At 36.1% G+C, this 24,050-nt stretch overlaps 1 protein-coding gene across 6 annotated transcripts in view; it reads right to left on the bottom strand.

Moving 5' to 3' along the window:
* The window catches only part of TBC1D32 (TBC1 domain family member 32), an 87,149-nt gene extending 63,331 nt beyond the window's left edge, over positions 1-23,818 (bottom strand). For 3 of the 6 annotated variants that reach the window (XM_035321888.1, XM_035321889.1, XM_035321890.1), the window contains exons 1-16: positions 21,999-22,153; positions 19,163-19,324; positions 16,952-17,129; positions 16,249-16,320; positions 15,253-15,378; positions 13,667-13,745; positions 13,430-13,530; positions 13,282-13,343; positions 12,693-12,837; positions 11,892-11,951; positions 10,702-10,801; positions 10,293-10,430; positions 8,647-8,739; positions 8,249-8,391; positions 3,388-3,515; positions 2,007-2,208 (exon numbers count right to left, since the gene is read on the bottom strand). In XM_035321888.1, the coding sequence (XP_035177779.1) occupies positions 2,007-2,208; positions 3,388-3,515; positions 8,249-8,391; positions 8,647-8,739; positions 10,293-10,430; positions 10,702-10,801; positions 11,892-11,951; positions 12,693-12,837; positions 13,282-13,343; positions 13,430-13,530; positions 13,667-13,745; positions 15,253-15,378; positions 16,249-16,320; positions 16,952-17,129; positions 19,163-19,324; positions 21,999-22,153 (1,944 nt within the window). Of the gene's footprint in view, positions 1-2,006; positions 2,209-3,387; positions 3,516-8,248; positions 8,392-8,646; positions 8,740-10,292; positions 10,431-10,701; positions 10,802-11,891; positions 11,952-12,692; positions 12,838-13,281; positions 13,344-13,429; positions 13,531-13,666; positions 13,746-15,252; positions 15,379-16,248; positions 16,321-16,951; positions 17,130-19,162; positions 19,325-21,998; positions 22,154-23,381; positions 23,540-23,675 lie in introns of those variants that run through there. The other 3 variants (XR_004749467.1, XM_035321887.1, XM_035321891.1) reach the window with 3 other exon arrangements.
* Between the last annotated feature and the right edge of the window lie 232 nt (positions 23,819-24,050).

Below are 24,050 nucleotides of genomic sequence, written 5' to 3'. Positions count from 1 at the left end.
AAAAAAAAAAAAAAAAAAAAAAAAAAAAAAAAAAAAAAAGCTTTAGTATTTTAAACAATTTTTTTCTAGCTTGGTCTGATCCTTCTCCTCTAAGAAAATATTTTACAAACACTGAAGAGGGAAAAAAAAAAATCATTTAATTTTTTCAGAATAAAGTAGTGTAGCACAGCTTAATTTTGTCTTTCCACAAAGAGTTCTAGCGTCTGTAGTTTAAATATACTGTTTCAGTTTTGTTGGAAGCCAAAGTTGAAGTTTTATATACTACCCTTATCTAAATATTGACAATGTAATTTTAATGATTCTGACCTTTGTTTGAATTTTATTTCACTGTGAACTTTTTGAAAACTGCTCTTGCAGCATCTGCTGCCATTTTTCCATATTAACAATAACATAATAATTTATAAGAATTTTCACACTGCACATAGGAACACTGCTATAGGAACAATGAAAATAGAAAAGTTTAGCGAATAAAGCAAGGATCTCCCTATCTTGTTCAGTAAATTTATAATAGAAAGCAAAATTGGCAAAAAACTGTTGGACCCAAGGTCTCTCAGACAGAAAAAACACTAGACTAGCATCAGACAGAAGCTGAAGAGCAATCTATACTTCATAAGGTATCCATGTACAGGTATGACAAGAACACCTGCTTGCACATCTCATTATGGTCTCTTGAGAATATTTCAGTGGTATCTAAGCATTTCAGTCAAATATTTGTAATCTCCTTTTTTCTCTGTAACTTCCACCAAACCTAACCAGAAATTATTCCTAATTATTCCAAATGGAAATTATTCCACACAATCTAAACCTCCCCTGGTGCAGCTTGAAACCATTTCTTCATGGCCCAACACTTGTCACCTGAGAAAGGAGATGGATATCCTCCTCACTGCAACCTTCTTTCAGGTAGTTGTAGAGAGTGATAAAGTCTCCCCCTCAGCCTTCTCCAGACTAAACAACCCCAATGCCTTTAGTCATTCTTCATAATTCTTGTTTTCTCGTACCATCACCAGCTTCGTCGCTCTTCTCTGGATATGCCTGAGCAGCTCAATATCCTTCTTGTAGTGAGGGGCCCAAAACTGAACACAGTATTTGAGGTGCAGTCTCAACAGCATTGCGTACAAGAAGACAGTTGTTTCCATAGTCCTGCTGGCCACACTATTTCTGATACAGGCCATGGTGCAATAGGCCTTCTTGCCCACCTGGGCACACTTTTCTGGCTCATGTTTAAGCAGCTGCTGACTAGCCACTCTTCTGGCCTACACCACTGCATGGGGTTGTTGTGAACCAAGTGCAGGACCTGGCATTTACCCTCACTGAACGTTATGTGTTTGAACTCAGCCCATTAGTCCAGCCTATCCAAATCCTCCTGCAAAGCCTTCCTACCCTCAAGTAGATCTACAGTCCCACTAACTTGGTATTGTCTGCAAATTTACTGAGAGTGCACTTGATCCCTTCATCCAGATCACTGATAAAAATGTCAAACAAAATCTACAACAGTACTGATCACTGGGGAACACCGCAGGTGACCAGCGGTCAGCTGGATTGAACTTCAGGCACTACATCTCTTTGAGCTTGGCCATCCAGCCTGCTCTTCACCCAGCAAACTATGCACCTGTCCAAGCCATGAGTAGACAGTTTCTCCAGGAGAATACTTTGGGAAAAAAAAAAAATTACTAAAATCCTATGATAAGTAGACAAATTGTGAACATCAGATGACATCTAGTATCAAGGACAATATTTAAAAAAAGGATCAGTGAATGACAGGTCTACCCATACATCCTCAGAGATCCTGGTTTAATCTTCAAACACCTAAGTCTTAAAATAAGCATCTGCTAGGTTCACACATAGAAGGAAATTTTGAAAAATAGAACTTCATTTTTAGAACAATTCCAAGTACTCTCATCTCACTATTTAAGTATGGGGAATCTAAAGCGAAGAACAACTATTACATAACCTGACCCTCTTACAGTAAGATTTTTCTGATCTTCCCAATCCAAAGCAAGATTTACCTTTTTCCAGGCCTCTCCAATAGATTCATGCAAGCCATAAGGAATTAGCATCTGCAGGCCTTCACATGTTCTGTACATCTGACGACATACAAAAATGAAAGCTCCTTTAACAACTGGCAAAAGCTCGGATCCAGATAAAAGAGAAATGCCGTCATGAAGAAGTTTCTTTGTAAACTGAACAATTACATGAACAGCTGTAGGACTAGAAATAAAATAACATTTTTTAAATGTTGGTTTGTAGTCATCAATGAGCCTTGAAACAAATCCTTTGACAGAGCTTATAGAAATTCTTCTAGGGGTAACGGAAAGAAACTATGACCCACTATGGAGGGACCAACTATATTAATACTTGCAACAGCAGTCAGAATAAAAGAAATGCACAGCAAATGATTTTACTTTGGTTACGGGTTCACATAAAACAAAAATGTAGTCACAACCTTCCATCTAGTCCACATGGCCACAGACTACACAAACTGTGTCTTTTATAGAAGTCCAGTTGGGAGAATAACAAGACAATCATTTTAGCTTTTACTTAAAAGGCTATCAGTAAGTATTCTTGAAGCACACCAGGCAAAATTTATCTTTGAATCTTTCCTATCTGAGAGCTGCTTCTGAAGTCTTCTAGATTAGAAATGCAAAATACAACTCTTCCACCAAAAGATACCAGTTTCACCACCATTTTCATCCAAAAAGCTCTTACGTCCATACTCCCATAAAAATGTACACAACTTCTGAGCTTTCCCCTCTCAGAAGACATACATTCCAAATAATTGACAGTCACAGACATTACGGTTATTTTAATGACCTGCAGTTTAGATACTTTTAAATGCTAGTCTCAATTTTACTACCCATCAGCTAAGAATGTACTACACACAGGATTACAGTATTACATGGATACTAAATTAGGCATGCTGTTACAAATGTCAGCTTCTGATACAAGATCTGTCTCTACTATATATATTAATATGTGAAATACATTAAATCTATTGTTTCAATAAATAAGGTTGATTTTTAATATATATTCTAAAAACAAGCAAAATAGACAATATAAGACTTTGGCCTGAACAGCAGCACTATGAATATACTGGAACTACATTCAGAGAAAAAGAAAGCTCTCAAATGAATAAGAAAAACAAGTAAACCATGGAAATCTTCCTTAACAGAAGTATTTTAAAGTGTATTTTACCTGGTTATACACATAAATATTTTTCTTATACATTCTCCAAAACACTTCCTACTTTAATTGATAATGAGATACTTTTACTCCAAACTTAAACTGAACATATCATGCTACAAAAAAAAAAAAAAAAAGAATGAGTCTTGCTTCATAAGACTAATGCAATTCATTACTCACTAATGTTATTCATTAATGTTCTCTTACCTATCTTCTTTCGCAGAGTTTTTATTTCCTCCATAAAGAAGAATAGAAAGACCTTCTTCTACAGCAGCAAACCTTGCCAAAATATCAGCTACATCAATTAAAGTGGTTTCAAGGCAATTTATATATACCTGTTTGGAAGCCAAAAAAAAAGGGGATTTAAATTCAATGCTTTTGTGAAAGCTGTTTATTCAAGTCTGGCTTATCTATGCAGAACTTGAATGAAGGTCACCTTTCTGATGTCTGCTTAATGGTTTAAACAAAAAGTAAGCAGCCTACGTTCAAATGCCATCATATAAAAACCTTCATCACAGAAGGTTGTAATTGCCACTTTTAATGATTATGGCAGAAATCTAATGACTACACAGACACGAAGAACACACATTACTAAACTCTCTTCTCTTTTCCCACAATGAACGTGGAAAGACTCTTGATAAGCCACTTAGGGATGCAAGAACAGTATATGAGTCAAGGTGAAAAACACGCTAACTCCCTCTTTGCTGTATATGCACTGGCAACATTTTGGCAAGATATGAAATTCCAATGTCACAGGAATATCTTGTGTGTCCACCTCATTTCTTGGCAGCAGTAGGTCCAAACAGCCCCTTGCTTCGGAATCATGAGGGAAGCCTTCCCCACTGGAGCAAAGCAGAAGTCATCTGCTAATTCCTTATTCACTTCAAAGCACTGAACCTCTGAGCTGTAATCAAGAGGACCTGAACACTTAACATTATGATTCAGACTGTTTAGTCTAGTACTATCACTAGTGAATGTCCTACATGAATAAAGGCTAAATTGGCCACTGCTCTTTAGTAAATAAATTCATTATTTCAATAGCGGACAAGCAAAATACATGTACTCCATGAGGGACCTGTCAGGGAGCAGAAAGGACAAGCTGTTCTGCAAGAGAAGGGAAGTCAGGAGCCAAGAGTGATAACAAGGCAGCCAGAGGCAGTGGCTCTCCATCTGATGGGCAGGCAGTCCCAGTCCCACCATACCCAAGCAAGTTGAGCAGACCAGGTCCAGTGATGGTAACCAGGTTCCCTCAACAATTCAGATCCCTTCCATGGAGATGAAAGAGGTCTGAGGGTAAGCCAGGAAGCTGAATCAGTGAGCAATCAGGGTCAGACAGACCAGTGATCACCATGCAACTCTACAGTATCAAGGCAAGTCTGAGGCAAAACAAGCCAACAAGTCTTGTCTGTGGGATGGGGTTCAGTTCAATGGGATGCCTGGCTTAAATGCTGCTACAACATAGTCCAGGCAGGAAATGAGGGTGAGAACCTCAGCTCAAAACCCACTCCTGAGATGGAGTGAGCCCTCACTGAGATATTAAGAGAGACATTTCTGTGGGGGATCTCCGATGAGGCTTTCTCACAAAGCTTTATCAAACAGCTGTCTTCAAGGTTTGACATCCATACCGCTACTTAAGTTGGCCCTGAACCCAGGCAACTAAGCCCAGGGGTGGGATAATTAGGGAGGAAACATGCCCAGGGCCTGCTAGTACACAGCAGCTATAATTCTGCAGAACTTATTCCAGAGTCCTAAAGGTGGTCACAAAGCCACCTGTCAGTATGCCTCAATCTGAACATGAGGAAACTTTTTATTATTATTATTATATAATAAGCACTGAGCACTGGCATAGATTGCCCAGAAAGCTTGCAGAGTCTCCCTCCTTGGAAATATTCAGAAGCTGTCTGGACACGGTCCTGTGCAAGTGGCTTGAGTGGGAGGGCATGGACCAGATGACCTCCAGAGGTCCCTTTCAACCATTCTGTGAATATACAGAATGAATACAAAGTCATGAAATAACTAGAGCTGTTTTCACCCAGAAACTGAGAAACACTCTGAATTACCAGAATTTATAAAGAGATGTTGTACTTACAGAAAAGAATGACAGTTTTAAAGCAAGAAAAAATACCCTTTGGTAATTTCCCCCTATACACACCCAGAAAAACAGAATGGAGTCAACAGTGAGATGAATTTTAGGCAAAGATGAGCTAAGGAGGATTAGTGTTCCCAGTAATGCTTGTTAAATACTTTGTACATCAGAGAAGGGAATAAGGCACCGGTATCCTGAAGTTGAAATCCACTGCTTAAATCTTCTCCACTCTTCTGTTATTCATCAAGGAAAGCTGGACTCATGGGAGTAGGGATTTTTACAATGCTGTGCAATCCAGCTTCTGCTTCTTCCCTCACAGGTTGCTCTATATTTTATATAGGGCACCAAGGAAAAATAAATGGTATTTACTTTATAATTTCAGGAATTTACTATTATTGCCAGTGGTCAAGGTAATCAGAGAAAAATAAAACTGTATTTCAAAACTTGACCTAGTTGCAGGAGTACATACAAATACTGTTTTATTAGGTAAATGGGAAATCGTTTAATTTCCTGATTCTTCTTGTGAAAAAGGCCATGGAGCAAGAGTGTAGAAAAGGTTTCTTTTTTTCTCTTTAGAAATTATTTTTTTCTTAGTCAAGCTTTTTTTTTTTTTTTTCATTAAATTTTCCTGTTACTGAGAGGGTTAAAAAACTCTCTCTGACCATTTATTTTTAGAGTACCCGGTATAATTGTTCAGAATTTTAAGAAAGGAGCGTACTGTGCTGTCATTGTCTCTTCAAAAGAGTATTATTATTTTGTTTTCCCTGTGCAAGACAAAAATACACATAGTACTTTATTTACATTGTGAATACTATGTGCTGTACCAGCTATGCTTCAGCAGCAACTTAAGAGACTACAGAGCCCCCAAAGTCAACACTACTGCCCACAAACCAATCCTTCTGACTACTCCTGCACCAAGTTTCTTTTTCCCTCTCTACTGCACATATGCAATACTACTCTGCTTAAAAGACAAAGTAAGCACTTAACTGGAGTGGATTCACAACCCAAATGTAAAAAAGATACAAACAAACAAACAAACAAACAAAAAAACAGCAGAACTTTTTCATTAGGCCTATTGTGCAACTGAGGAGCCTTTTATCTACAATCCAGCACTGGAGAGACAGACAATAGATCCATCACAGGGATGCGTGATTCTTAGGTGTCTAAGACATGCGAGTGGTTTTGGCTGGGACAAAAAAAAATCCCACTTTTTGTAAAAGAGGAACAGGGTTACCCTGACTTTTTCTATCTTTTCCAGCTATTAGTTTGCCAAATCTGATACAAAACAATTTGTACCTTCATTGGAACAAATATGGCATGTTCTAGATTCACAACACATATACAGCCTACTACAGCCATGGTGCAACAAATATTCCTGAATATGACCTTTGTTTTGTTTTGTTTTTAAAGAAGGAAAACAAAATAACAACAACAAAATGCCTCTGTACTTTATTTTACGTTTTAGAATAAAATGTGAACATAAATATTGCTTGGGGTATTTACACAGGCTTCCATCACAGGCAATCATTGCCTTATTACCTCAGTACTATCTCTAAAATTTGATTATCGGTGTCCAAGCTATATGCAGACTCAGCGACTTCTTGTCTTTTAAAAAAATCTGTGCTACACTTCTGCAGCCTATAATAAGATCAAGACAACTTGACGTTTTAACCCTGCAAAGCCTTCATAGATAGCCTTAAATAAAATGCATAAGCAATGCTACTGAACTCAGTACAGATACTCACAAAGGAGTTAAGATTATCACAGAATCATAGAATGGCCAAGGTTGGAAGGAACCTCTGAAGATGATCTAGTCCAAACCCCCTGCCGAGCAGGATCACCTAGGCCACATTGTGGAGAGTGACATCCAAGCGCAGTTTGAATATCTCCAGAGAAGGAGACTCCACAGCCTCTCTGGGCACCCTGTTCCAGTGCTCTGTCATCCTCACAGTAAAGAAGTAAAGAAGCATTGACATGATGAAGCTTTTCCAAGACTATGGTTTTAAACACTAAAGAAATATATACTTTAAAATATTTATTTGGAAACATTGTTTACATTTTTTCAAAAAGCACTGGCATATTTTTGATGGACTGAAATATTTAGAGGCATTAATATGAAGAACCTTTTCTGAAAAATAAACAAACTGCACTGAAAAAATCATCAGGAGAATGTTGAAAAAAATTAACTAAGAATCTGGATGAGGTATTTAAATAGTTAGGTAACTAAACTGTCTTTACAAGCATCAGTCTCAGGAAATTAAATACTTCTCAGTTATTAACTTATCTCTAAATAAGACAGCTCAGGCTGCTAGTGCATGCCATCTGCAGTTCAAGGCCCTCAATTTCTTTGTCTTGAGACTAACAGTCACCTAGATCAATGTAAGCATCTCCATCAAAACAAAAAACAGTAGGATGGGCTGAAACTTAAACCACTTTGCAGACAAGTGCAACTAGGCTTTCAAGTACTTAAAGGCAAATAACATTACACAAGATTTTTACAATTCTGATAGAGATATTTTAAAAATAAATAAATAAAAATTCTCTTTCCTCTAACATTTCATAAAACTACAATTTTCTATAAGGAATTACATATTTCACCCATAATTACTGAAATAATTTTATTTCAAGTTTCCAGCTGAATTTAAAAATTAATAGAAGTTTCCTTTTAAATAGCAGACAGAGCTAATAAGGAAGATAATATACAAAATACACATGCGAACATAGGAAAAAAATCAAGTAAGTTTCCTAAGGGAATAGTCTCACTACAATTCAATTTTTGCTACTACTCACAAGATTTGAAGAAAACCACTTTTGTCAGACAAATCATACTGACAGCATGCACTACTTAAGGAATACTGTAATAGCTAATGTAGAAAACACTACAGAAGTTACCACATGATTACATAAATCTTCAGTGTAGAAAATATATTAAAATGATAACATTCTACAGATTTAAAAATTATTTTGAAGACCACTACAAACCTCTGTACCACTCAGTAAACTTTGAACAGGATGAAGTAGGGCATCTATCACTGCATCTGTATATAAAAATTCGGCAGCACAACCTGTTTGATCACAAAAAACTTGCAGAATCTCCATAACAAGACTTTCTGGAGAATAATTGTCTGTCAAACACAAGAAGTATTAATTTATATTTCAACTTACACAAACATATCTATAAAGCATATGCAAATGCTTTTGAATCATAATTTCATTAAGCACTGATTTAACAGAGAGATAGAAGAAAAGGCAGGAGAGGAAGGGAAGATAAAAATCTTCACAAATAACAAAATAACAAAATTAAAAAATAAAAAAATAAAAGTTACCAAAGGCCTCATTACTGTTATACATACTATCATATATTGAAAACAAATATTTACCTGTATGCGCTGCCAAAGTTGTCTTTGAATAACTTGGAGAGTAATAAATAAGCTGGGTAAATAACACCAACAGATCGGTTAGGGATACACAATCTATTAAGAAAATCAAAAGAAGAAAGCACTCTTGAAATTAAATTGTGACTTTAATTTTATAAATAAAATGAATTATGTAAACATGTAAGCAACTGTTTTGTTGAGAAAAATCAACATTATGTATAGAATCAAAATGGTTTGGGTTGGAAGGGACCTTAAAGATCATCTAATTCTAAACCCCTGCCATGGGGGCAGCAACATCTTCCTCTTGATCAGGTTGCCCAGAGCCTTGTCCAACCTGTCCTTGAACACTTCCAGGGATGGGGCATCTACCAACTTCTCTTAGCAACTACGCCTTCATAGTTAACAACAGGTACTACATGTACAACTGATAAATCAAAGGACATGCATTTCCCAGGAAATCTACTGAGCTAATTCATGATCAACTTTTAAGGCTTAATCTTGGTCCCAGTTTAGACAGTTGCATTTTCACCATGTCTTTCATTGAAGCAGCCAGAGTTTTAAAAAACTGAATGTACATGGCTGTTGGAAAATGCATTACCTTGCCACTAGATTTAAGTGATACAGATGGAAAAGAGGCAAGCTGTCAGATACAACCCTTCCTCAGGTCTCAAACAAAAACAACAAACACTTAGCCAAATGCATGTTGGGAAGTATTGCTCGAAGTTTAATGCAATTATGTTAATATATCAGACAATTTGTGAGGAAAGGATTGGTATCCATGGAGCAGAGAAGGAGAAGAGAAGACAGATCATTACTTTTGTAGGGCAGAGAAAAAAGTAAGCATCATTAATGGATCACTGCTTAAATGGAGTTATACAGATAATCCATAAATGACAAAAGGACTTGATTAGTGGATGTTTCTTCCTCACCACTGTTCTATACAGGGTTTAAAGTTCTGATCCTCAAACCAGACATACAAATTACCTTCAAAAGACAAAAGAATTACTATCCAGAAATGTTATGAATTCTATATTGGATTAATAGAGATACTAATTGAATGGAAAGCTGCAATTGTTACCACACAATGTATCACTACATGCAGATTTCTCTGGGCTTGCAAGGGCTTTTACATCTCTGCTCCCCTGCCCTTATTAACACCTCTGTTCCACAGGTACAGATAGTTTCCTCTACTCTGTTTTATCTTAATTATGTTAATAAGTCAAACTCAGTGCAATTCCTTTCAATTTACATTTAGCTTGAAGTACTGATTTCGTTTCACATCTGAAAAACTGTCTGGGTGCCTGAACATGCTTCTTTTCCAACCAGTTATATCAACTGCCTTGACAAAATATATTACTGGTACCTAAAAAGACTGAAGCCCTTACATACTGAGCAACATCTCCTTCAACATGAAATTAACATATTAGAGATAAGGAAAAAAGTGGTCTATTCAAGCATATCCATTAAAGATTAAAAAACAGTGATGATGCTGAAAATTTCCCATGCCATCTTTTAACAAAGTTTTGCAGGCACAGAATCGCGAAAACAGAACATCATCCTACAATGTTCACAACATTGCAGTGGAAACATATCAGGTGTTGGCATGCTGTTGCTCAACAGGTTCCATTTTCCTCACCCCTCCCTCTTACCTTTTTTATTTTTCAGCTGTACTGGAAAGAGACTTCGGCCTTGCTTATAGATCAACAATCTGCCTAAAAGGCACAGCGAATGAACAAAATAGACATACTGCAATTCTGGTCCAGTGTAAGAAAATTTCTGCTTATCACCTATAACAATAAAACCAGAAAATTAGAACTTGTCTTTATTAATTTACTTGCCAGTAGTTGGCTACTACCTGTAATATATATGAGTCATTTTGTATATAAAAGCAGAGAGCATAAGTAGTTAACCACTGTTATTAGTACTCTCTCAAAAGACAGACAAAATATTTTTGAAAGAAAAAAATCATATAGGATGTCTTTATCTTGAGGTAGCATGCTCGAAGTCAGAGAATGTGAATACATGTGCAAACAATGCAATACATGCAAAGGTACTCACTAGAATACTGCTGGGAAAAGTCATTGACTCTAGAAGTTGTATTAACTGCTGCCTTGCAAAATTCAAAATAATCAAGACATTGCTGGACAGCTGCGTTAATCTGTGGAAAAAAATAAATAAATAAAATAAAATAAAATGTCTGGCATTTTACAAGAAATGTGTTTACTTGGGTATTCTAGTATTGCCCATTAGAACAAGAATGTAAACTTTCACATCACTGCAACTACATCATGTTTCAGCGCCTTGGCTAGGCTAACCATCAAAGAGGTTACAAAATTTTACACGGCTACTAAAACACATTAAGACAATCAATCTACAAAAAAAGAGTGCAGAGAACATGCAAGTACACTGAGAAGTTAATAACAATCTGTGATTACCATATGGTTAATATGGAAGATTTTCATTATTCACATGGAAAAAAAACTCTGTCTAGACTCCAAGTACTAAATTTTAAGTTTGGTTACTGGGTGTTGCCAGTGTTATTACTGACCTCTGCAAAACTGTTGCATCATTAACATAACACCATATATTTACATAAAGTAATCACTGTATATGCAAGTTGAAATTGTACCATTGTGTATTTAGAAACAAATCACAATACAGGATTTGCAATAAATTTAAACATACGTCTTTGTTCATTTTGTAGCTGCTAAGTTTTTTACACACTGAAAAGGTAAAGCATACAGACACCCGTTAAAAAACACACTTTTACTCTATGCTTATTCATTATATTAGACTATTCTGCTAATGAACTTCCTATCATTAACTTTTTGTTTCATGGAGTTTGATTTTATTTTGCTGACACTTTGAACCCATAATGTTTCATAACACAATTTAAAGAATGCAATGTTTTTCTGAGTCTCTTTCCATCAAAAATCCAAATTCAGTATTTTTTGCATTTTTTCATGCAACATTTTCTATTTTTATACACTGATAGAAATAATTCTAAATATGGATGCAACATAAGGAATTAACATCTGTTAATAATCCTAATTAAATACTTGCTATAAAACATTCAAATTTCCACTTACCCAAAAAAGAACACATACACTTCTTCATAATTTAATCAGTGATAAAATTAAGAAAGAAAAAAAAAAAAAAAGGCTAATCTAGATAAAGATGGAACAGCTCTGACAAAAAGGACAAAGCAAAAACAAGTTCCAAGTAAACTTTCCATGGGAAATACTTACCAAGGATTTATATTTCTTTTCCAAAAGCCTAAGTACCACTGTTCTGCTGTAATATGCATGCTAAAATCACAAAGAAAAACTAGTGTCAACTCCAAATATATAAATTTTACTTTTGAATCAAAAAGTCAAAATTATCTCCAATTCTGTTCCATTAGGAATCCTGTGCACAGTAAATATTCAATGTATTGAACTCAGCTCCTGTAAACCAGCATTATACCTAACTGGGCCTTTTGTTTGTAGTAGATTAAGTTTTAAAAAACAAAAAAAAGTCATTAGAAAAATTCTGAAACGTGTAGAACATTCAGTAAAACATAAAAATCCATAACAATGTTGAAATGCTAGACTACATGTTTCACACTGTCATGTAAATTGTAAGTTATAAATTCACACGTGGTAGCCTGCAAAAATCTCTAACATCCACTACAGCAAACAATTTGTGCAAGATACCATAACTGTACTCTCATGCTTAGCACCTCTTCCAAAGACGTATTTGAGTTGTTTGGTGGATATCAATCAATTACAATAAATGGACAGAAAAAAAAAATGGCCTGAAAAGCAGCAAGTTCCCCACAATTTTATGTAGATTAGTAACTGAACAGAAAGGGAGGGGGCAGTGTTAAGAGGCAAATGACATAAATGCCTAAAACAACACACTTCCTTAATTATAGTTCTTATTATAGGTTGTTACCAAGGGTCACAGTAGGTCTCTGATAACAGTAGCTATAAATCAAGCTTTTCAAAATACATCTGACATCAACAAGTTTGTTTGCTTTTTTCCCCCTTTGCTTTCTTTTTGCTTACCGTCCACTTTTTAAACCATACAGCTTTGATATCTAGCAGAGCCAAAAAGTAGACTGGACTCAAAAAGTCTTGAGAGTCAGGATGATTAGGATCATGTTTTACTGACAACAGCGACAAGGTATTCTCCACTATTTCTTCCATATACCTTATGACACAAAAGAGAAAAAATTAAAACAAAAATCACTTTCCATCAGTAAAACTCATACCCAAAATTTATTGTAAATCCTTGTTGTTCATGCATATCTTAAATATCAACCACGTTATCTTTAATTTGGTCTTATAAGGATAGTAATTCTTTGTGTTACCATAAATAAAATGAAGAGCAACATGCATGTATATTCTCTTATATGATTACATATTAGTAAGCACTAAATGTTACACTTATGACACTGTAAAATGCTTTGAAAGCTAAATATGCAGCCTAATACAATCCATGACCACTCCCATATAACTTCCCTAGCCCACTTTTCCTTAGCACTGACCAGTCATGTGTGGACCCTGTGAAAATATAGTTAGATACATGTAATTTTAGCAAAATACATTAAAAAATCACTAAACTAAGAGACAGTGACTATTGAAGGCGACATACTTTTCAGGATGACGAATCCAGGAAGAAGGAGCTTCCTTTTGGTACTCATTTAAAAGACGGACCTGTTAATATTAGTACAATTTAAAAAGATTACGTGATGTTTCAGTAACAACAAAAATTGTAAAAGGTATGGAAAGTTCATTTATACCTTTCTAAGTAAATGATTTATGTCTGCATTAGATACATCCAGACCTGCTGAAATACGAAGTGAGTATTCTCCGGAAAGAAAGTAAAATTCCAAGTGTTGTGCTAAAAAAGAAATAAAACCCACCTCAATGACAAGAGAGGCAAAACAGACAGTATTATACAGTTTCACAGTAAAAGGTAATTGATTTTCAGGAAGTACATGACTCATGGAGTCTTAAATGTAATTTAATGCACATACCTAAACTTGTATAGACTTCTCGTGTCTTATTAAATGGGGATGAAGAAAAGGTTCTTGCATAAAACCTAAGAACTTTCTCCTAAAGAGAAAAAGAATAAATAAATAAATACATAAATAAATAAACATACAAGCAATGTATTATATAACCATGGAACTGTATATTAGTACTGCACAATAACCAGTATGTAATGGCGTTATTCTTAATATATTGCTCAGTTATCTATACAGATGTGAAGCACATTTTATAAATATATATAGTTTGGGACCACAGAAGCGTACAGTATGGAAGACATTTTTCTTGAATACTTCAACTGACAGCACCAGTGTAAAGCCTCACTGAGATACAAAGAAGCAGATCACGGAATATTACTACACTCTTCTATTAACAATAATGTTTTTATGTCATTACCATGCCAATGACTTGTAACTAACATTATTTTAAAAACAATTGTAGACCTCCTAAATTGAAAGAGTAATACATGACAGCAGCTGAGACAACATTAATTTCTCTGAAAATCGCTTTAAACTTGGGAGAAGAAAAAAAGGCTTAATTGATGTAATAAATAATCCAAAAGTAGTTTAAGAAGCTAACACATTTTTTCCTCATCAGTGCCTGCGTAATATTAATATGTACCATTTTCTCATCATCATGGAGTACACACCTGACTAAATAGGAAATATTAACATATTTTACATGAGTTTTGGCAACATGTGTTTTGTTGTTGCTTTTTTTAAACCATTCAAACCTCTTCATTCCCCATTAAAAATACATAATGAAGTACAGCAGCCTCTAAAATTCTATCAATGTCCTGCTGTAATCTTTTAAATCAAGACCTGCTGGAATCAAACAAAGAATTCAAAATAAAAAAATAGATAAATAAATAAATAAATAAATAAATAAATAAATAAAAAACTACCTGATACACATGCACACAACAAATGTCTTTGGATCCTGCTAACATAATCTTAACACATATACAACTTCTTGTTCCTCCTCCCTTCTGTTTACTACAGCTACGCTACTTTCCTGGTTTCAGTTAGGACAGAGTTAATTTTTCTCCTAGTAGCTGGTAGGGTGCTATGTTTTGGATTAGGATGAGAAGAGTGCTGATAACATGCTGATGTTTTAATTGTTGCAGAGCAGTGCTTACACCAAGCAAAGGACTTTTCAGCTCCTTGCTCTGTCCTGCCAGCGGGCAGGCTGGGGGTGCAGCAGGAGCTGGGAGGGGACAGACCCAGGACAGCTGACCCCAACTGGCCAAAGGGGTATTCCATACCATCTGATGTCATGCTGAACAATATATAGGGGTGGCTAGATGGGGTGGGGTTGCCGGCTGCTTGGAGATAAGGTGGGCATCGGTCAGCGGGTGGTGAACAATTGCATTGTGCATCACTTGTTTCGTACATATTATTATTTCCTATCTTAATAAACTGTCTTTATCTTCTCACAGGCTTCACTTTCCCGTTTCTCTCCCCCATCCCAGAGAGGGAGGGGAGAGGGGGAGCAAACAGCTGTGTGGTGTTTAGCTGCCTGCCGGGATAAACCAAAACAACAACTGATAACCAAACACAGAACATCAGCTTACACTGAATGTTGCATCAGGATCTGACAGAGACATCGTTAGATGCTTACGCAGATTTGGCCAACTCTTAGAGTTGAGTACATCTGAGGGAGGGGCAAAGCACAGTGTCTGCAATGCTTCTTGGCGAACCTGAAGTGGTCAAAAAGATAAACTACACAAATCTGTTCAGAGCAACCTTTCAAATAAGTAATTTACAATATAAATTTCCAGGAAGGAAGAAATATGACTTGGTTGTAAATCAGTAAAGAGTCCCAAAATACTTATCTTCTGCTACATTGTCATGGTGATTTGGACAAAACAAACATCAGTGAGAAGCGGAAAAAAATACATTTTAAGAAACAGCAAAACCATTTTAAAATATTAGGTTTCAATACTGCATGCAGGTATTTATTTCTGGTTTACTTTCTGCTTGTAATCAATTATTGCAATCAATTATTTTGTTATCAAGGATTATAGGAAAACTATCACTAAATGCTACAATTGCACCTGGCAGTTCATTAAAAAGTCTATACGGAAAAGTGGAAATAAAACACTCTATATTTTACTGCGGAACTTTCATCAGCTTCATAACCTAAATAATTTTAAACAACTTTGTTGTTGTTGTTCTATTTGTAGACAACTAATCTCTAGCCCTTTATTTCATATTGTTGAAACCAACTGTAGGAAATTTTAAGCGTATTTAATAGCATCAGAATTTTTACCTACTTTTCTTAGTAAAGTGGCATATATGATCACATTTATACCAGTTCCCATCTACCATGACTTTTTCAATTGCTAGACAATCACAACCAAATCTTAATGAGAGAGTGAATGACAGATTGATCAAAACAATAATGATTTTCCAAGCTTCAAAAACGTGAGAAGCTGACTGGTGGTCAGAGATATATGAATCAACACAAGATTCCACTTATGTACGTAAGAAGAATTACATGCATATAGTATGTTCTCCAATACGCCATAAACATTCATTTGTATTAAAATTTCTTCTTTTAAACTTACTTCCTTAGGCTGAATAGGGTCAAGTCTTTCTACAAGCAGCTGCAATTGTTCTTGACTCATGAATGTATAACTCTGTAATACACATTATAAAATGATCATTAGTGTATTTTATTAAACTGAACAGCAGAAGATTAAAATCATCAGTCTTTTTGATATCTAATTTACTTTTAATATTTTGGACTTCATCATTTATACTAATTTAAATTAAAGTCAACATTCTGAATATTGTCTGAGGTTTGGCCAAAGTTAAATGTTCAGCAACAAAATTCTCCCTTATGCATTTTTCTTTGTTTTACTTAGAAGTTTCCTTTATCTTCAGAAAATGCCTTATAATAACTCATTAAGTAATACAGTACAGTGCAGTACTCTGGAAATGAACTACACAGTATTTGGCTCCTAAAAATCACAAAAAGTTGGATGAGACGTAGCTTGTTTACTTTCCATTACTTTCAGTACTTGCATAGGCACTTTAGAGTATATGCAGAGGATTCACCTCATCTAGTATACACTGTCTAAAGGTTAGACAGATAGTATAAACTCAGTAGTTCAATTTGCAAGAAAGGCAATTCATTCATTTTAGAATATATCAAAGACAGGAAGGATGAATCATTTTCTAGGGCTGCTTCTCAATTTACGCTAGCAGAAACTTAACAGTTGTGCAGTATCATGCTTATTTCATAATGTAGAGAGAAAATACATTTACTTGGTTGAATGAAGAGTCACTGTCAGAACAGTTGTCTGTATAATAGCCACTCTGACATTCTTTCTTTGTTTTACTATCCATCTCCTTATTACGCATTTGATCTTCTTCAAACTTATTAATTAAAGACTCTACCACAACCATCATGATGTTCTTCAGGGCATGCATCATTTCTCTGTATCTTCAAAGTAAAAAGGATTTTAATATTAAAGAGCATAAAAATAACGAATTAAAAAAAAAGTCACTAATTAAGTCATGAATAATGGAATATGGCATAACACTACTTAGACCCAAACTCATTGAATGAACAGAAATGAAAAAAAGAAAAATGCAAATCCAAAACAAGTAACAAAACATTCAGGTATCTAGATCTTTCAGGAAACTACATTTTAAAATTGTAGTAAAACTCTCTTTTGCCCTTCTAAAACCATTCAATGAAATAATCACTAATGTAACCCTGTACTGAGAGTTTTTTAAGAAGGAACAATGTGAACCCACCCAAAGGGAGAATGTGTCCCTGACAGAACGGGTTAGTTCATTGTTACTGTTTGTTTCCCCATTTTTTCTTTTGCTGTAAGCCTTGAACAGAACCCAGCAGAAGAGAACATGTCAATCCTGACTTCTGAGTACAGGCCATGCACACAAAACTTTTTAGAAACAACAAAACCATTATTTTTCTAAATTACAAAATGAATAATAACATCCATGCAGAAGCAATTCAAAATAAACAGCAATTCAAAATAAAAACCTTTGGTGCTTCAGAAGAACATCCTATTTTAAAACCAGTATTTTATTTCAAGTTATATATTACTTTAAGGCTACTACTATTAATTTTAAGGTCACCAAGGATATTATAAAGTAGAACTGCAGTACTGCATAAAATCATTTTAGTGGTTAAAACATACAAAGGACAAAAATTATCTTCATTGTTTTTTCTCTCTGCTTTTAATTTCACTGTTCTCACATTGTACTAGTTATACTTGAATGAAGTCCTTATCATGTTTCTCAATGACAGCTAATAAATAAAAAGACACAGATCTGATTCGCCATGATGACAAAAGTATACTGTCTGCTTTTCATTATGAAAACCATACTGCTAGAACTGCTTTCAGCGTTATTATGTAGGCAGATTTTGTACAGAAATTCCAAAAATGTTATACACAGATTAAACTTTTGAAATTTCACATTCTTTCTGGCACAAACAGCTGTATATACTAAAATCTGTTTTATAAGTACTACTCACTAATGCTTTAAAGAACCACAGAAACTACCTCCCTGTGCAAATTCATTGTCTGAAAATTCAGTAAAGGAGCTACAAGCCCTTGTATTCCGAGGGGAAGTTCCCTTCCCAGTGTCCACAAGAAGGGAATAAAGTTTGTAGGGAAGAAATGAACAAGAAAGTAACTGGTGCTCACAGATGTTTGTCTACTTAAGGTTTCTTTACTAAATATGGTGTTCAAAGCCAATGAATCTGGACCACAGACACTGTAATATGCTGAGGTATTTTTCCACACTAACCTACTGATCTCTGCCTGGCTGACAGTCTGAGTCAAACATACAGAAAATCTTGGATAATTCCAGTTGATATACGTAACAATTGTACCACATACAGACAGTACTGCAGAGGTATCTTTGAATCCAAGCAAGAAAGCTCAAACATCGATTTCTAAACTCACCAGTGACAGCAGATCTAAACATACTACTCTCAAAAGACTCCTCGCTAGATCTCAATGAAGCAATCTTCAAAACACACCTGTATTGTAATGCTTGCCATGCAGAATCTCCATTCATATCTAAGGAAATTACCATACTGTAATACTTGATGAGAATACAATACTTCACTTAGGCCACTTTCCATACCACAACTGCATTTCAGGTGCATATAATGAACGAACATGAAATAGTGACTCCTGTCTTTCAAGTCTTACTCCTACCTAATTCCAATCTCAGATATCTCAAAAGCTTCATAGATTTGCTACTATCTTTTTATGCAATAGTTCACACTCTTCATTCCAGAGTGAGCTGAAGCATGACAAACCGAAATGTAAAGAGTGGGAATATCTGAATTGCTTAGCACTAATTTTTGAACGCAAAGAATCACATTTGTTACCATTATGTTTCAGAAGTTACATTTTTCAAAACACATTCTGGAAAGAAAAATGTAAGACAAAGGCCAAGAAGCAACAGAAACGTGAATTACATGCACATACTTACTCCTTTGATTCACGAGTCTTCTTAGTAACATGTTGGACAAAAGTGTCATAGCCAGATACTTCACCCTGATTTTGAGCAGCAGTACATTTTTCTGTTTCTTCTTCAATCACAGAGCCCAGAGTATTATTTATATATTGTCTAAGGTATTTCACAAATTCATAGCTGAAACAAACATGTAAAATTAAAATGTAACATTACTTTGAGCTCACCCTCAAACATTTTCAGTGTTGCATTAATATTAGCCATCTCCTTTCCTGACTTTAAAGTAAGGGTTTATGACTTTCAGAGAAATATACTTCAACTGTGAAAACACACAATAAAGTTTGTTTTTCTTCAATACAGTCCTTCTCAGCATATTCTAGGAAGGAACAATATCAAATAGTTTCTAATTTCCCGTTGTGCTTCTTCTAAGACTAATGTAAACGTCTACTTGGACAGAAGATTAATGTTTTACAGACAAAAACAAAATAACAAGAAATCTCAAATTTAAAATTCTAATAGAAACATTACTTTCATCATCTTGAATATAATGCTGTCTTATGTTATCCTCATCTGGTATTATTCATTTTAAAGTGAACATACAAAAGGAAAAGAATCACAGAAAACCCAGCTTATAAATTCATCCAATATAGAGGCATGTATAAGACCTTAACCGTGTCATGATGATATGCCGAAAGTCTCACCCAAACTCATAGACTAGCTATCTATGATATGTACGTGTTCTTATTATTAGATACTTACACAAACATAACTTTTTTTAGGAAAAAAATAAACTCACTGGACATACTCCTCAGAACCCATCTTCTCTAGAGAAATTGATAAAAAATAATTTTCAGAATATAAAAAGTTTGGGTTTTTTTGTTAATATTCTGATTTGCATAGAAGACAAGGCAAACAGAATCACATGGAAAAAAAATAATCATATTCCCCACTAGGTGCATCACTGTATTTTCATTTTATCAAATGCAGATCTTCAACTACTTTCATTAATTACAATAAATTAGTAGTAAGAATATTTTTTTAAAAAAGACAGTTGACCATGTAAATATAGAGTCTAAAGCTACAAAATGTAGAAGTAAACAAAAGTAATTATTATAAATCAGCAGCTTTTGCTTTTCTATATTAAAAAAAAAAATACACTCAAGATACAAAAAAAAAAGTCACAGGAAATCTTGTCTTTTATCATGATAGGTATTTTCTCACTGAATTGCCTACCTCAAGTTCCATCAGGTGTAACAGCCCTATATATTTCCCGTTTATTTCCTTTCCCACATCACTTTTGTTCTCAATGAAAGAAATGGAAATACATTTCAAGAAAGACACAAACACATTTATTTGCATTTTCATTTGTCTTCAAGGCTAGCTTTTTACTTCTGCAATAATGAAACTACTTGAAACTCCACTGAATGAAAGCTTTCATAAAACTTTCTTTTTTTTATGACAGTAACATTTCCATCATTTCCGTGGTATACATTTTTGCAGTGACTGCTTCACTCTGAAATACACAACAATTACATCATTATTCATGCCACAAAGTCTATGTCTGCTTGATGTCCTACAGCTATCTTCTACATCATTTTTCCAGTTTAAAAACATTTTGTGATTGTTTCACACATTTCAAAACTACTTCTCAACATGCAAAAGTACATCAGACTGTTCTCATTAACCTTACAAAAGATGCTCCAGGAAAAAAAAAAAAAAAAAAAAGAAAAAAAAAAGAAAAAAAAAGTGTTAAGAACACTCTAAGATCTAAATTTTAAAAAATGCTAATTATATGCGGAAAAAAAAAGATTTTTACTACTGCATATAAATATCAAATTAGATTCAAATTCCCTATTTGTTACTTTCTGAGGTCCCTGTGTCTCTTTTCTACACCACAGTGGGAACAAAAGACAGAGTAGATAGGTGTCAAAACCTGGTAGGTTTTTCAGCTTTCTCAAGAGAAATCAAGTCACAGAACTCTGGTCATGAAAATGTCTTCAAGGTCATTTAAACTTGATATTCTCTTGACTTGTCACAGATGCATCTTGAAAATCCTCCAAATAATAAAAAACAAGCATGTAAGAGTACCATGGAAAGGAAAAGACAAGTGTGGGCTCCAGCAATCTAGGGTAGCATATAAGAAGCCATATTGTCAAACTGGATCTAATAAGAAAACGTGATGCATTTCTGCTTTTTTCAAAACATAAATTAAAGAACAACTTACTGATAAGATATACAGGGGTTCAACAATATATGCTAGACAGAACAATTACATATGGAAGCCTGAATAAGGTAAAATTTTAAAAGGGTACCTGACAAACAAAATGATACTGTTTTGCAGGTGTCAAAAACACTCCCTGACAGTCTTCAGTCAGGATTTCTTCTAAATTCTGTTTTCATTTGCATTTAGTACATTATCATAAGTTGGAAAAGACCTCTAAGATCATCTTGTCCAACCTTAAACCTAGCACTGCCAAGTCTACTGTTAAACCAAGTCAGTAAGCTCTACATGTACATGTTTTTTGAAGACCTGATTACGTGTACATGTGCATTACTATTGACAATGTTTAGTAGGAATTGTTGAGCTGTTTATAAAAGAGAAACTTATAAAACAACTACAGCAAAAAAAGTGTGCTGCCAAGAGTGGGGGGGGGAGGGGGGGAGCAGGAAAATAGCAAAATTCATTGTATTGTCTTTTGAAATCTTTTGTGATTTCATTAGTGTTGAGAATCCATATATAAAAAAATACATACACATTCACACATCAATATAAATTGCAAACATTTCCCATGAATAACATAGCTCAACACATTTCATCTCCTTCAAAATATTAAAAATAGCAAAATAGTTTTACTTGTGAAAGTTTTCATCAGTTTCCTCCAAATGCAAGAGAATCTCTTCTGCACATTCCACTGATGGGGCTCCTGTGATTTTTTCCTTCACGCTTTGCAGCAACTGTCGAAGCATAGACTGCAACAGAGCTTCATCTTCACTTGTAAATTGAGACATCTGTATGAAGCAAATATAAAAATAACATGCTTTCACAGTTTCATTTTTCTTTCCTCACCTTAAGATGGGGAAAATCATAGAATCATAGAATAGCATGGGTTGGAAAGGGACCTTAAAGATTTTCTAGTTATAACCCTCCTGCCAGAGTCTGAGATGCCACCTACTAGACCAGGTTGCTCAGGGCCTCATCTATCCTGGTCTTGAACACCTCCAGGGACTGAGCATCCACAACCTCACTGGGCAACCTGTGCCATTGCCCCAATACCCTTACAGTGAAGAATTTCATCTTGTCATCTTAGAGCAATATTCTTAATGAGCATATTGTATTAAAAAATCCTACAGTTCTGTGTGCAATTGCTTGAAGACAAGTCCATCAAACAGGCACAAAACTATGCCATAACTACAAAAAAAAAAAAAAAAAAAGTTTCACAGATGTAACTACCTTGAAGAGAAACCTCTAAGAGTCTCTCACCTTCTTCTCAGATAGTTTTGGTGCCCCGTTCTGATTTTTTGGATCCTATTGCAGTGCCCGTGGTGGAAGGTGTTGACAGCTTTTGTGCGCAACAAGGGCCAGGTGGAAATGTCAATTTTTTTTTTTTATTTTCCTGTAGTATCAACAGCAAAGTGACCTGAGAGAGTCCATTTCAACACTACAGCTACTAGGAAAAACTACAAGCAGCAGCAGTGAGAAACTGGAAATACCTATCAAGTACAGAAGACAGTGTCTTACCAGTTCAGTTCTCAAGCGTTGCCCCCTTCACGCCCCTGCCCTCCCCCCCCCCCCCCGCCCCAATAAATAAATAAATTAATTAATAAATAAACAAGCCTCGAGAAAGCTAGGCATTGTTAAAGTGTAAGTTGCCCTGGTTAGCAAGCCATGCAAAGCACGGTTCAAATTACTCACAGAGGCAGATTACGGAAATACCGGTTTTATCTCTAGCTCCCTTTGAAAAGTCCCATTTGACTTAAATAACCACTAACATGCTTATCTTAAAATTCATTTGTAATGGCTTGTGCTTTGGTTTATTTCAGCGGGCATATTACCCTCAGAGTTTCCCTGAATTTTTTAAATGATCTTCTTCTCTCCGGGAAACCTTACGTCTGCCTGGCTGGTGCAACCTTTTCAAGCTCAAAATCATTTCAGTGCAATCGCCCCACAGCTGAAAGCCTGTCCCAAACCCTACGGGATGGCCGAGGAAGAGCCCTGCAGCGGCCCGGATTTACCCACCCCTGGAGGCATTTCACACGAGCGTTTGCCTGGGCAAGGTGTTGGACACAGACGTGACAATTTTAGCAGCCAATCACCGATTCCAGACGGCAGCAATCGGGCCGGAATTCCCACCTCTCCCGGTTCCCACCGCCTGTCATTTCAAGTGCCCATCAGCTATCGGCACGAAGCAGATTCCTCGCGACAACGCCCGAGAGCCCTCCCTCAGCCGCCACCCCTACGGGGAAGAGCCATGCCCGGGCCCCCGCGCCCCCCGGCCCGCCCGTCCCCCCCGGCCCGCCAGGGATCGATCACCTTGCGGCGGCGGCGGCCCTTAGCAACCGGCGGCCCCCGCTGCCGGCTCTCGCAGGGCCTGCAGCGGCATCGCGAGAGGCCGCCGGGGCGACGAGGGCCGGGCCGCGGCCGACTCCTCCCTGCCCGCCTCGGGAAGCAGCGGCTGTGGGCCCCGGGCCGGGGCTGGACCCAGCTGCCGGCCGTCAGCTGCCGGCCGTCAGCTGCCGGCCCCAGGCTGCCAGCCCTCCCTGGCAGCTCTGCCTCGTTTGTGCCCTGCAGATTTTCTGTCGAAATCATGTTTGCTAACGTTATCCCAATTTACATCGACATTTCTATTTTCTAGTGCTCTATAACTGTTAGCATGGGATAGTGGAAATAATACAAAGTGGGAAAAAT

Source organism: Oxyura jamaicensis, chromosome 3 (genome assembly GCF_011077185.1).
Source record: "Oxyura jamaicensis isolate SHBP4307 breed ruddy duck chromosome 3, BPBGC_Ojam_1.0, whole genome shotgun sequence".
Taxonomy (NCBI): Eukaryota; Metazoa; Chordata; class Aves; order Anseriformes; family Anatidae; genus Oxyura; species Oxyura jamaicensis.
The sequence above is the reverse complement of the archived record's forward strand: the minus strand, read 5'-3'. Positions and strand labels throughout refer to the sequence as shown.